Source organism: Falco rusticolus, chromosome Z (genome assembly GCF_015220075.1).
Source record: "Falco rusticolus isolate bFalRus1 chromosome Z, bFalRus1.pri, whole genome shotgun sequence".
Taxonomy (NCBI): domain Eukaryota; kingdom Metazoa; phylum Chordata; class Aves; order Falconiformes; family Falconidae; genus Falco; species Falco rusticolus.
Window position 1 is genome coordinate 65,348,012 of NC_051210.1, and position 14,815 is coordinate 65,362,826.

Sequence of the window (14,815 nt, forward strand, 5' to 3'; positions counted from 1 at the left end):
CAACTCTGCTTTCCCCATAAAATAGGATGTTGTATTTATGTCTTCTGTTATTTTAATTTTAAAATCATCCATGGCTTTAGCTGGAATTGCTTTAAAAAATAATCTGCTTTGTTTCAGTCTGGAAGAATTTTCTTTGAGATCCATTTCAGCAGTTGTTAAACATCATTTGAAGGAAGTCTTTGCCACAGATCTGCTACTCACTATGAAGCAAAATGTAGACTTCGTCTCAGTGTTATTTTTCCACAGTAGCAATGGAAGTTTATGGGGAGGTACTAAGAATAATAACTGGAGTTGGTGAGGGGGCAGTCTTCATGAAGCTCTTCTCAATATGCAGCTGCCACATAATTAGCAAAATACACACTTTAGGTGTTCTAAATACGTGTCAGTGATCCAAAAATAAAAGAACAGAGAGTTGAGTGGGGTAGGGAGGCATTTAAACATATTACATTTCCAGTTTTCATAACTACAGTCTTTATTTTACCAATCTTCTAATGAAATATTTTTAGCAGTGTCCAGTGATTGGATCAGCCCAATAAATTTTAAGCTAAAACAAGGGAAGTTCTTTAGGGCTGACAGTCCATTTTTGTGTTACATACCTATGGAATTGGTTAGTCCTGTGTACCTTTGACTTGAGTAATAAAGCTATTGCTTAAAATTTATTCCTGTTCAGTTGCAATATCTTCCCTAATTGTTTATACAAATGCCACAGAAGTCCATATACAAAATGGGGATTTCCCCTTTCACTTCACAGACATGGAAAAAAAAAAACAATTCAATTAAGAATCTTTTAAAAATTGAAACTGTGTTCGATTTTATTGCAGTAAGTGGGAAATATAAGCAAATCTAAGCCAATTTTCCATTATGAAGGAAGATGTAAGAATTAGTAATGTCTAGGATGAAGGAAAGAAATAATTTGTGGATAAGTTGTTTATTTTTCTCTGTTTTTGTAATTCAGTTTTCATTAGTCCCACAAATACTCAGCTCCTGTGTCCCCTTAAGCACACAGGAATAAGGACCTACCTTCATCCCTTCCAAAGATGTAACAACCAGCTTCAGAGCTGTATTCCTTTTCTTCCTTCCAGATAAAAGGTGATGCCATGGTGCAAATGCTTAATGATTCACTGGGAAAGAGAATAGGACCTTTGTCATGGTATTGAGAGCTGGGGCAGGAAGGGTTGACCAAGTCCTTTTGTAGTCTGAGCCAGGAATGGGTATTGGAAAACAGTTCAAATAGACTTTACTCATATTACCGGAAAAATGGCATGGATTTATTGCTGACCTGATTTCTGCTCTTGGTAGCCTGAAACTTGTGATCTGTACTTCTGTGGGTTCTGGTTTTGGGGTGCTTCTTGTTTCTGAGAGATTTAAACCTCAACTTGGAAGAAGAAGATCAGAAAGCTGTTGAGATTGCTGTAGAAATTAAAAGCACTAGTGAAAGAGAAAAAAACCCAAAACCCTTTATCAAGGCTTACAGGTCACCAATATCTCCTCTCTTGTTTGTAGCCCATCAGTGTTAGGAGTGAATGTTGTATTTAGGCAAAAGCACAGTATGACTGTATGGAAGTAAATTATACTTGATTAGAAAAAAACACCTCTGCAATATGTTAATTAGGTCACATATCTCTGGTAGCGCCCCTTGCATGAAGCTGGATTTATGTTGTGTTGTAACTTTTGGAGCGGCTTTCACTCTGCTTGCTCTGTACCTAGGTGTGTACAGTGAATACAAGCAGCGTTTGGTGTGGCTGCTTTCTCCTTGAGTGACTGTGACCATGCCTGCAGCCTAACTCATCTGGGGAGGAGGGAGGGGAGACCACCTGCATGCTGTACACCTGTGTATGAGAGATGTAGGACTTTTCTGTTGCTGATAGTCCTGTTCTCTGTGATTACCCTGATTAAATCTCAAGGGAAGTGGTGAAGTACTTCAGAACTGCAGATGGACATCTGTTCCATGTCCTGTGAGAAATTCCATTCCCAGTTGTGTTGGCTTAAAAATAGTATGACCACATGGACTTATTTGGGCTTGGTTCCCTCCCCATTAAGCACCATTTCCTACAGTGTTTTTGGCTAGATTAGTAGTTCCTAGCCTTTTCATAGGTGGTCCTCATTACCACCATTTATTCCTCTCTTTTTGTCTTTTTGTTTCTGCATTCTCACGCTTTCTGTTTCTACCTCTGTTCCTCATCACTAGTTCTGGCAACACCGGTTATAAGCACTAATAAGCTTGGCCAAGCATATTAACATGTAGTTCTGGTGTGACTCATTGTTGAGAACTAACAGACTGCATACTAGGTCTGAATTTTACTATTAGGCTGCCCTGCAGAATCTGGGCAAGAGACTGTTTTAATATGGGTGATAGAAACACATGGTTCTTTCATGGACGGCAGCTTCTGTCATGGCAGTGATCTTTTTTGCATTTGCTTTTTGTCAGTGAATGTCAGACGCATCCTAAGTGATGCTGAGCTGTTCTCTAAGTTTTATGTTACCTTTTTTTTTTTAAGGGTTTTAAGGGTGTGTGGTTTTTTTCTTCCCCCCCCTCCTGCTTTAGACCATTTCATGTGGAGCCTACAAACATAGTCAGCGTGAACGATGATATGCAAAGAGTCACTGATGAAGCTTCAGCAATGAATAAGCGGATTCACTACTACAGCAGGCTCACATCTCCTGCAGACAGGGCGCTGGTAAGGCAAAGACAGGCCAGATTAACTGAGTGGTCTCTGGTATGCTAGGTCTTCCACAGCCTAGGTTCATAAAAGACACACAAGTAAAGGCAGGGGGAGAATTGCTCTGCAGCTTGCTTTGAAGTAAATATTTAGTAGCTGAGTACCTTAACAAGGTCTTGTGTTATCACAAGCTGTGATTGACTTCTTGTTCAATGCCTTCACCATCCAAAGAAAACATACAAACAGCTTGAATTTTGTTAACAGTGGTAAAGGCTGCCTGGATGTGTGTACACATTTCTACCATCTTAAGAGGATTTAAGCAGTGGTCAACTGCAGTGGTTAAACTAGCATGATCTGTGCGTAGTATACGTTACAGGCATTTTGTAGAAGAAAAGCCTGGTTTTGTGCTATCTAGCTAAAATTCTGGGCAATGGGGTTTTTTCATGGGGAGAAAATTAATGTAGTCCAACCTTTTTGGTTTTTTTCCTAAATGCACTTTTCATGGGAAGATTTTGTGATTTACAACAGCTGACCCTGTATTTGGGACAATAGTTAACTTTGGTGTTACTAACAAATCTTGGTTTTTATCCATTTGTTAGATTGCTCCTGATCATGTACTTCCAGCTCCTGATGAAATCTACGTATACAGTCCATTGGGAACTGCTTTTAAAGTTGACAGTTGCACAGATGGCTATGGTAAAAACTCCAGTATAGTGACAATGTATGTTAAGCACCTTGCCATATATTAACCAGAAAATGCATTATTATTAAATGTTCTATATTGTATGCATAACTATTGTAGCTAAGAGGATAGTGTGAATTAAGAATGCTCCTCAAATTATTTACTGGCTTTTTCTTTTCATCCTAGATTTATGATATGGAACACAATGATGGGTACATCTATATTAAGTATCCCATGGGGAATAAAACAGGTAAAACTATGAAAAATGTATGTGTAGGAAAATGTTTTTTGCAACATGGCTTACTCTTCATTTTTCTGTAGTTACTGATAAATAAACTGTATTTCTCCCTCTTAACAGGCAGGCTTTACTTCTGGAATCATTCTCATTTTACTGATGGGCATTTTGACTCTTTATTGCTGCTACAGAGTTGTAGAGTCACGGAAAATGATACGTAAGAAACGCAAAGCTTCATAATGCAAATATTTCTATTATTTGTGTGTGAAACAGAGAGACCTAATAGATTCTTAGTTTGTCTGTATCTTTACTATGTTAGACCTGACCTGCAAATAAAAGCTATTTCTTTGAAAGTCTCCCTATTTTTGTAGTCTGGATCTGTAAGCTAAATTTCTGTCTTCACTATTAGATTATGCTTCGGGTCCTTGGGGCCTAAGTATTATAGCAAACCCCAAACTCTTAGCAAGCAAGGTTTCACAGATGTTCACTTACCAAGCGTTTGGGGGCTTACAGAGTTAGAGGGTTCCCTTCTTCTCCATAAGCACTGTCCAGTTCCCTACATGTATTTCTGATCATGTTGCGCAGTGGAACAGTATGGGCAGTAGCTGCCTCCACTTGTGTAGTATGCCGGTACTAACCTAACTTTTTTATATATTCTGTGTTGGAAGCAATCTGTGGACAGTGGTTTTACTTACAGTGTACTTTTATTGTTCAGAATTAATCTTGCAGCTCTTGTAATTGGTGCTTGTATGCATAAACTAACCCCCCACTTGCTCAAATAAAGGCACTTAAGACCTCCAGTTTGTGACAGCTCATCTCAGGGCATTGTTGAGGACTAGTTCATGGTCTGGCCTGCTTTGCCATAACTCTTGCAAAAGGCTTTAGCTGCAAATGCATGGCTGCATTTTTGCACCCATGCCTTATTCCAGTGCTTCTGGAAGTATTCTGAGTGGTAGTATGGCCACAATAAAAGCCTCTACTTCTTCAGGCTCCTTCAGTCAAATGCCTAGTGAGTGTTATACTTTAAAGTTAACAGAAATCTTCTTAGCCCTTGGAAGCACTGTGATTTTGTGTCAGAATATTCTGAAACAAGAACACATCCTGTCATGAAGAGTTCTACTGACCTAACATTTTGTTTAGATATGTTTCTTACTTTTGTATCTTCTTCAGCTTTAGTAGATACCTCAAACTGGGAATTCCCAGATGTTTGCAAGTATTACTTTGGATCCTTTGGTCAATGGTCAAGTCTTTTATTTTCGATGGTATCGCTTGTTGGAGCCATGGTTGTTTATTGGGTGCTTATGTCCAACTTTCTGTTCAACACAGGGAAGTTTATATACAGTAAGTATACATTTTCGGTTAACTTTTACAGCTATCTTGTGGAAAGATTAAGATGTTGCTTTATACTGAAAAAAGAATTGTTCGTTTTACTTAATCTTGGTTTTTCTGTTGCTTTGTATGAAAAGTCAGTTGAGAATAAGTAACTGTGTGGAGTTCTGTGCACAGTCATGTATGTTTTCAAAGCCGGTTTCTCAGTCTGTCTCTTAAACTGTGGTTTTAATGAAAGACATAGTACCAATTATCTGATTTGCATGTCAGTAATGAGCCTTCTTGGTGTAGCTTAAACAACCCAAACCTCTTGCTTGCTTCCACTTTATATTTTCACTCCCACCTCCTTTGCAGTGGTGTAACTATTTGAACAGCCATGTAACAGGCTAGGCTGTTGAAATGATCCAGGTTAATGAAAAAAATCTAGTTTCACTCTAGTTTTCAACACACACACTTAAGAGTGCTGCCATGTAGAAAGTTTTTGCAAGTGTCCTTGAAGGAACGATGACCTGTAGCACAGTGAAAGAACGATTCTTAGTCTGGCATTGCTACAGAATAAAACATATTGGTTACTTACAGCCTTGTACATGCACAGGCACACAGACTTTTGTGGATACAATCACTTAAGTATGTAGAGTTGTGGGAATAAACGATGGAATTGAGAGCTTTGAAAATCTGACTCATAGCATTGAATAGCATGACAGATTTAAGAGTTTCTGTTTTGAAGGTAATTAAAAAATCTCTGAGGCAAATAGCATTATAGACACTTACACCTCTTAAACAATATTTAATTAGAATTCCCACCATCCCTGAAGGACCTACTTTACTTTATTGGTTAATGACTGGTATATTTTACACTTGACCTAATTCATATGTTATTAAAGCCATTTTACTTTAGACTCTGTTGTTTTTTAATAAGGTTAACCCTTTAATCCTATATTATTCTAAACCAAGGAACTCCAATTTTAGTAAGTAAACTTCAGAATGGTCAAAACCGTTCCTTTTCTAGGAAAAAAAGTTGCTTTTCCCTGAGATTGGCATGTTATTTTATCACTAACCTATATTTGTTTGGGGTCCTTACTTGTTTGCTCTTTGATAACTTTAGTCATTGGATTCTTGTCCTAACTTTCATTGTGGTCACTTACTTGCTAGGTTGTGAAATGGGTGATAGGATGTTGGTTTGACACAGTGCCATTTTCCAGCCATGCATTTCTAAGTTATTCTAAGCAGGCTACTACATTTAATGCCAGTACACTCAGATGACTTTTTAAAAAATCTGCACACAGAATTTAAGTGGCAACAAACTGATTTCCTAAAGGAGGATGGTCTAGAAATCAATATGAAAAGAAGGCAAGAATTGTAATCCAAGTATGATATCCTGTGGGGTTTTTTGGGGTTTTTTTGGTAAGATCGTGTCCCATGCTTTCGTTCTGTTTTTGTTCTATGAAACAGACATAAATCCACAAATGCAATTGCTAGTTCTAAACCACTTTTTAAGTACAGAGCAAGCATAAATTGTCTATCCACCTATAACTAATTTTAAAATGCTCTAATTCTGTAAAAGCTATCAGTTCTTTTGATGGCTTCACAGTAGGTACTTCTTTTTAAGTAGCAAGCAACACAAAACAGTGATGAAGAGGGGAGGTGATGAGTGATTTTATTTAAATCTTTTGGTTGTTGTATACACTGATACCAATATGAGAAACCCAGTTTTGATTCAGGGCATTATAAATCAAAGTGAAGAAACAAAAAATAGTTGGCTTCCCACAAGACTTTTTGCTTTCTTTATGAGAAACAAGCTGCTGTTAACTGCATGTAAAAAATCTGAGGGCTGCTGTCCCAGTTCATTTTCTGTGTGCATAATACACCCACATGCAGCAGAAGCAAATTTTAACCAGACACGCTAATGAAATCTCCAAGCTGATGGGCATTTTCTCTCTGTGTGTGTGTATATATACATGTAAATATATGGAAATTGCTATCCAGTACACTCATGCTGGTGAAGCTGCAGGAACTTGAGAATACCTGGTGTGGCACAGCAGTAAAGTAGCACAGGAGTGTATTGAAACAAAACACTTCTAGAGTTGACAGTAGACAGTGAGACTTAAACCTTTCTCTGGAGATTCCCTTCTTTAAAATAAACATGGAAAAAGCATCCCCCTAGAGCCTCCTTTGAAAGAAAGATTAGAAAAATGAGTAGGGGAAGCTTTTTCCATATAGTACCATCTGGACTGAGGATATGGTTGCATGCACTCTTTTTTCTGTCCCAAGAGAAGCTGGTTTTAAGAAGCATCTCTTCATTAACCTCCTGTATGGCATGGCAGACTGAGAAGCTGGGACAAGCAAAGATGTTCTGGGGGAACAGGGACGAGCAGCTGGGAGGGGGCTGGCTTGGGAACTTGATAAATGGACAAGACTGCTGGGAAGAAAGCAGTGCTGTGGGGGGCTACTTTAAGACACTTCTAAAATAAAGTTTTAAAATACTTCGAGTTGGGGGGAGTGCAAGCTGCTGTATTACCCCTCTGATGTAATTTTCCAAAATATTTCTGTAATTAATATTTATCAAGTCAGCAGATAAAAGCCTAGTAGCAGGTTTGGGACATTGATAGTAAGGTTTTCTTCTTTTTAGACTTCATTCATGACATTAACGTAACAGATATTGTTCCTGGCACCAATGGAAGTAACAGAGGTAAGAAGCACTTACTAGTATTGTGTTTCCTGGGTGGGGGTGGGGATTTAAAGGAAAATCATCATGTTTCCATGCCAAACCACATTGCAGTTATAAAGTGTGTCTTGTAAATTCTAACTACCTGTTTTTAAAAAACTGTCATCTGTCTGGGATTTGTACTTCCACAAATAACCACACACTTGGAAAGCTTAATAATTGGAAAAAGAAAGAAAGTGGGGGTGAAGATAAGGATTTAAAGGCAAATTTCAGGTTTCTGTATACCCAGATACAGTCCCCGTGAAACCATGAATGGTAGACTTCTTAATGGCTTTTGGACAATGGGGAACTGGCTTAAGGAATTCTAACTTTTGCACCTTGAAATTGAGGCACATCAGATCTGTTTACTGTTTAAAATCTTGGCTGGGGCATTTTTGCTCCTCACCACTCTGCAGCAACATTCTTATTTTAAAAAAATCCTGTAAGAACAGCTTTAATGATGCTAAGTGCAAAAAGAAATGTGTCAGGCTACATGAGCATCGGGTTGGGCTTTGTGGAGAGTCTGGCATTTGCACAACTAAGTGAAGTAACTGCACTCAAGTATGAAGGTAGGTCTGTTGGGAGTTGAGTAGGCAGAATAATGTAGAATTAAGGCAGGAGCTAGGCATTCAGCCTCTGATCTTTCTGCCTATATACAGTAAATGAACATGTAGTGCTTTGTTATGAAGCGGAAAATTTTCTCTTATCCTGGGTCCTTATGGGAATGGGGAAACATTTCAGTACCAGCTGGATAGCTGTGTGTCACACTCACTGCAGCCGTGTTTCTGGAGAGCAGCTGTTGGGAGTCAGGTGAAGGAGTTGAGAAATAATTCTGAAAACCAGTTGATTTGCATTTGAGCTAGTGTTGAATCCTGTTTCTTCTACAGTCCTTACCAGAAAGGACCAGTAGCTGCTGCAGTGCTCTTTCTCATGTGCTCTCTCCTGCTTCTGCTGTTCTGTCCCATAGTTATGCAGCAGGGGGTGTAACTTGGAAACAAAGCAGACAACAGTATTCCACGGTATCCTCCAACAACTGGAAGATTTAAAGCATCTGCTTCACAAAATTAAGGGATGCCACATGGTCAGATGACTCTTGGCAGAGCATTCAGGGCTACCAAGGAGATCAGTAAGAACAAAAACATTTTTCAGGGTCTGTGAAACAATCCTGTTATAAGCAATGGAGAGAAAGCAAATGAGAAAACTGGAAGTAACATAATGGTCCCTCAAGACATTTGACAGACACTTTTTACATCTTTGTACAGAACAGGCATGCAGCCAGTGTGGGAGGGAGGCTATCAAGTATCTTGGGATGCCAAAATTTAAAACAAGATGTTATGAGAACAGTAAGATGGTTTATATTTCAACACGTAACTTTTTAGGTATGTGTGAGAAAGGAATGTTGATATTAACAAAAATAAAATAAACATGTTTTTGTCAAGGGATCTTTTTGTTCAGTTAATTTTGTTCCAGTCACTTGTTCAGGTGCTGCCATTGATCAGCCACCATTTAACAGGAGTGCGATGTTCCCTTTTGGCAATGTTATGGGTGTATATCTTAAATTGCTTCTGTTGAGTTATATAGCAGTGATGTACTTGCACCTGGCGTGGCACCAAGATGGCAGGGTTTTTTATTCGGTGCATGGGTTTTAGACCTGCCAGTTGTTATAGCAGCTTTCTTGTAATCTTAGTTTGTGTGTTCCCTTAACAATGTACAGTAATGCAGGCTCTTCTGTACACAGATTACATCTCGATTCATATGATCTTACTGAAGTGCACAGAGACAGATTACAATGCTAAATACTCAGCCAGATGCAGGGATGCATTGCTATGACTTGATTCCAGCAGGTGCATTTAGGCACTGAACACAGTTATAGGTATGTGACCTTGAAGGCTGATCCTGTGCCACAGCTCAGGCTTCAGATGAATTGGCATCTTTGCTGTGCTCTTCTGAAAGAGCCATAGTGCTTGTCAGCTTAGATTGTAAGGTGCCTAGCAGTGAAATCTTAGCACTGAACTCCTGATAAAAAACCACACTGAACTCCTGATAAATAAACAAACAGGAGTTAGGAAATGAGTTGTCAGACAATGCTGTTGAGTGGTCCTGTTCCCCATAGGTAAAACACTCTCCAGAAATTATACGATCTTGGCTGTGAAGATTCTGTGCGAGTAAAACACTTTTCATCTGGGGATATTTTTCTTTTCCTTTCTTCCAGTCATTTGTCCAAGTGCTACTAGTGGTCACACACCACAGAACAGGAGTGTGATGTTCTCTTCTGGCAATGATACAGGTTTTGAACTCTTCGAGGAGTGGTGGAACAAATCACAAACAGTACCATTTTACCTGATTGCTGTTCTTCTGCCTCTGCTAAATCTGAAGTCTCCATCCTTCTTTGCAAAGTTTAATGTCCTAGGTAGGTAAGAAATACTATTGAAGCATTGGTTCATTGTGGCTAAAATGTACAGAAAACAGCGAAAGCTACTTCAGTGAGTAGAATTGTAGAATCATTTAAGTTGGAAAAGAACTTTAAGATCATCAAGCCCAACTGTTAACCCAGGACTGTCAAGTCCACCACTAAGCCATGTCCCCAGGTGCCACATCTACGTGTCTTTTAAGTACTTCCAGGGATGGGGACTCAACCACTTCCCTGGGCAGCCTGTTCCAATGCTTGACCACCCTTTCAGTGAAGAAACTTAGGATTCCTAATACCAAATCTAAACCTCCCCTGATGCAACTTGAGGCCATTTCCTCTTGTCCTGTTGCTTGTTACATGGGAGAAGAGAGCAACACTCACCTTGCTAAAACCTCCTTTCCAGTAATTGTACAGAGTGATAAGGTCTCTCCTCAGCTTCCCTTTCTGCAGGCTAAACAAGCCGTTCCCTCAGCTGCTTCTCATAACACCTGTGCTGCAGACCCTCCACCAGCTTCATTTTCCTTCTCTGTGCACACTCCAGCACCTCGATGCCCCTGCTGAAGTGAGGGGCCCAACACTGAACACAGGATTCGAGGTGTGGCCTCACCAGTGCCCAGTGCAGGGGGACGGTCACTGCCCTGGTCCTGCTGGCCACACTGTTTCCCATACAAGCCAGGATGCTGTTGGCCTTCATGGGCACACTGCTGGATGTCAACCAGCACCCCCACGTCTTTTTCTGGGGGACAGCCTTCCAGCCACTCTTCAGTAGTTTGCTGGCAGCCCATATTGTGCCTTGGAATGGTTTGTTGGTTGGTTTGTTAACCACCACAGGCTTTCTACTCTGCTTTGCTCGAGTCTTTCAGATAACAGGCTGATAATTATTTTTTTTCCTTCTCTCCCTTGATAATCCTGTAAAACAAGTTCCACTATATTTACAACGGGTTTTCCCAGATGGTGCAGTATTTGATGCATAGTACTTTGGCACAAGCAGTCAGTCATACCCTTCCTCATCTGGTAGACATTTCAACACAGGCAGTTACTTCCAAAAATTAGTTGCTTCTGACCTGAAGTAATTTGTTACCAATCAATTGATTAATTAATTACAGCATCAGTCAGTCAGTGTAATCTGCTGCTGTGCTTTGCGCAGCTCCCAATACCCTTGCCTATTCTGTGCTACAAAGACAAAAGTTGTGACTTCTCCTTGCTTCCATGTCTTGAGATGGAAAACCAATACAGGTGGGATTGGTGAAGGGGATAAAGCACATGGATGATGGGTGGGGTTATTCACAAAGGGTATCTGAGGGCATAGCATTGAAGCATATGATGGAGAGAAAGGAAAAAGGAGATGGGATCACAGAATGGGTTGAAAAAGATGGAGAAATATTGTAAAGGAGGTAGAGGACAGGAAATTGAGGGTGTAGTTTGTCCTGTTTGTTCCAGTGTGATGCTTAATTAGGGCTTGGATCTGCTGTTTCTGGAACCAGTAAATGAAAATACAGCACATGTGATGGTGCTCCTGTGTAAAAAGGAAAGTTTTTATGTAGCCTACATATAAATTAGGTATATGAAAATATTTCATCAAGTGAGATCTAGCCACAACTGTATGTGTTTTTGAAATAAGCACATTATTGTAGACAACTTTTTTTTAGAGAACGTGAATATTAAAATACAAAATTTCTCATAACTTAGCAGATTATAATGTAACTCAGAAGCTGTGCAAAGTTGGTTTAATTTTTTTTAAACCTTGAAGTTAATAGGACAAGAAAAAATGGAAGGCAATTTTTGAGGTGCTGAAATAAATCTTAATAGAGAACTTGTACCTACCTTTACACCTACAGAAACCTAAATCATTAGGAGACTACAGAATATTTTAGCTGTTAAGCTGATCCTTAAGCACGGAACCTTTCATCTTCCTAAGCCTTTGACTACGCTCTGTATAATCAAATGGTAATTTCTGCAGTTAATTTTTTAATCTTGGAGATACTGCTACAATTAAATGATGTCTTATCTGAATCTGTATTCTAAACTGCAAAAATGCTGTTTCTTTGTCTTTGCTTACAGCCTGTTCTCTGGTGACAAGCAGCATTGTTGGCTGGAAGGTTGCATATAGTAGCCTTAATTACTGTTGCACAGTTTCCTTCAATTTTTAGGTAGTTACTGTTCTGGCCTTGTCTGTTTGAAATGACAGGAGCCAAGATCATACACTGTCCATCCCATGTGCAGACACAGCAAGGCATTTATACCCATCTGTGATCTTACCTGTAGTCCTCTAGCTGTGTAGAGTATTGCTGGATACCTCTGAATCATTGAGATGGAATGCAAATCCAGTGTTATTTGATCAAGGTTATCCAAGGTTATCATCTATACAAGGTTTAAATCAGTAGTGATCAAATGTCATTATCAGCTTCCAGCTCCCAGTTTGAAGTTCACAATTGCAGTAAACATTCATATCTCATTGGGCCATTTGGTTCAAAAAGTCAGTGACTGCATGGATGTTGTAATAGCTGCAGTACTGCAGTTCATGCAGTGCTTGTCTCATGTTTAGATCAAAATCTTGACAGCTAAAGCTTGAACTCATCTGTTACTGCTGAGAGACATCCTTTCCTGTACAGCAGCAGGATTTACAGCGTAATTCTTCCACTGTCACTACTGCAGCATCTGGAGAACATTAAATATGCCGAAAGCTTGCACTGGGTGCAAGTACATTATTCTTTCTGTCTGACCTATAACATAAAGAAAAGGAAAATTTAGACCTAGCTTGTGTTTTTAAGAAGGAATACCAACCCGAAGTGTTTGGGCTGCTGGTAACTAGTTGGATGGAGCAGGAATAAAACACAGCACAAATACTTTCTACTACCTCATGGTGTTTGTTTGTCTCTTGTCTTTTCCAGGTACAATTTCCGTTATCTACTTAGTTTTTCTGGTTACTGTAAAGGCTGCTTATCTGGGAATCCATTTAGAATACAACTGGTTTGCAGAGAATGATTTTTTTGTACCAGGTAAGGTAATTAAAATGCAGTAATGAAGCCTATACCGATGGGTTTAAGATTATTTTTTTTTAATCAATTAATGAATGACTTTCTCACCTTTTAACATCTCTGTGACATAAATAAAACGAGAAAATGCTGCCTGATGTTGCATGTAGAGGCTCAGGAAGGGTACCTTGTGACAAAGTGACAAGGATGTCAGGCTTAAATTAAATGGCTCATTCACCATAATTTACAACTACCGATTTTCCTGTGCTTCCCCAATCTATCTCAGGTTTTAGTCCATAATTATAGCTCTTCTTTAAACACCCATTAGCCCTCCAGTATGTTTCTTTTCTTGAATGTTGTTTTGGTGGCTGTTCTTTCCAAATTACTGTTACAGATTACTTTGTGAGATGTCACAGTCATAAACTGGTATTGCATGAATAGATAATTTAAAGAGATCAGTTTCTTATTTTAGGAGGCGTGTAACGAGTTTTTTCCCCATGCTTTACAACAGCCAGGATTCATATAATCATTTAGCTCCAAGGAGCTGTGTTCTGTGCTATTGAATTGTATCACTCCTTCTGTTCTTAGAAACAAAGAGTATTTTGTCCTTCTTGATGATCTTATGATCTTATTGGCATCACAGAGACATATTGGGATGGCTGCTGTGACTGGAATGTTGGAATGGAAGGATACAGGCCTTTTGGGAAGGACAGGCAGGGGAGACAAGGAGAGGCGTGGATCTCTGCCTAGGGATGGAAGAGGAGCCAACCAAGAGCTATGGGTCATGATTAAAGGGAGGACAGGGACAAATGACATTATAGTGAGGGTCTGCTACAGGCCACCCAACCAGGAAGACTGAGCAGATGAGACCCTCTATAGAAAGATAGGAGCAGCCTTAGATTCTCCAGCCCAAGAAAAGCTGGTTAATATTCAAGGATCACCTCCTCCAAGCTCAGGTGCTGCGCATATCAACAAAGAGGAAATTGGGCAAAAATGCCAGGAGGCCTGCATGGATGAACAAGGAGCTCCTGGACTAGTCAAACACAAAAAGGAAGCCTATAGGGGGTGGAAACAAGGACAGGTAGCCTGTGAGGAATACAGAGAAACTGAGCAGCCAGAAACCACGTTAGAAAAGCTAAAGCCCTGATAGAATTAAACACCAGCCAAGCAGTCTGGCAGCAGTCTTGGGGCTTTTTTTTTTTTTTTTTTAATTGCTTGGAAACAGAAGTGCTGAGGTACTAACAGACTGACTCCTGTTCTTGCCTCTGCCATCAAGAGTGGTTCCAAAGTATGTTTATCAATATGGTGTTAGGTGCTTTATATATATATAAAAATACATACATAAACAAAAACCAAACCAAACCAAAAAAAATATATATATCTAAGGGCAACAAGAAAAGCTTCTATAAGTATCTCGGTGATAAAAGGAAGGTGAGGGAAGATGTGAGGCCTCTCCAGAAGGAAATGAGAGACCTGGTTACCCAGGACATGGAGAAGGCTGAGGTACTCAATGACTTTTTTTCCTCAGTCTTTGCCAGCAAGTGGTCTAGCCATACTGCCTAAGTCACAGAAGGCAAAGGCAGAGACTAGGAGAATGAAGAACCACCCATTGTAGGAGAAGATCTGGTTCGAGACCACCTAAGGAACCTGGAGGCGCACAAGTCCATGGGACCTGATGAGGTGCATCCGTAGGTCCTGAGGGAATGGGCAGATGAGGTGGCTAAGCCACTGTCCATCATGTTTGAGAAGTCGTGGCAGTCTGGTGAGTTTCCCATGGACTGGAAAAGGGGAAACATAAACCCCATTTTTAAAAGGGGAAA

The 14,815-nt window shown here is 39.8% G+C and overlaps 1 protein-coding gene across 6 annotated transcripts in view; it reads left to right on the forward strand.

The window, feature by feature from the left end:
* Nucleotides 1–14,815, forward strand: part of SLC38A9 (solute carrier family 38 member 9) — a 53,856-nt gene that overhangs the window by 14,745 nt on the left and 24,296 nt on the right. For 5 of the 6 annotated variants that reach the window (XM_037373372.1, XM_037373370.1, XM_037373371.1 and 2 more), the window contains 9 exons: nt 2,546–2,678; nt 3,260–3,381; nt 3,529–3,592; nt 3,701–3,794; nt 4,748–4,918; nt 7,536–7,595; nt 8,873–8,989; nt 9,823–10,020; nt 12,912–13,019. In XM_037373372.1, coding sequence (XP_037229269.1) covers nt 2,546–2,678; nt 3,260–3,381; nt 3,529–3,592; nt 3,701–3,794; nt 4,748–4,918; nt 7,536–7,595; nt 8,873–8,989; nt 9,823–10,020; nt 12,912–13,019 — 1,067 coding nt within the window. The remainder of the gene's footprint in view (nt 1–2,545; nt 2,679–3,259; nt 3,382–3,528; nt 3,593–3,700; nt 3,795–4,747; nt 4,919–7,535; nt 7,596–8,872; nt 8,990–9,822; nt 10,021–12,911; nt 13,020–14,815) is intronic. The other variant, XM_037373373.1, reaches the window with a different exon arrangement.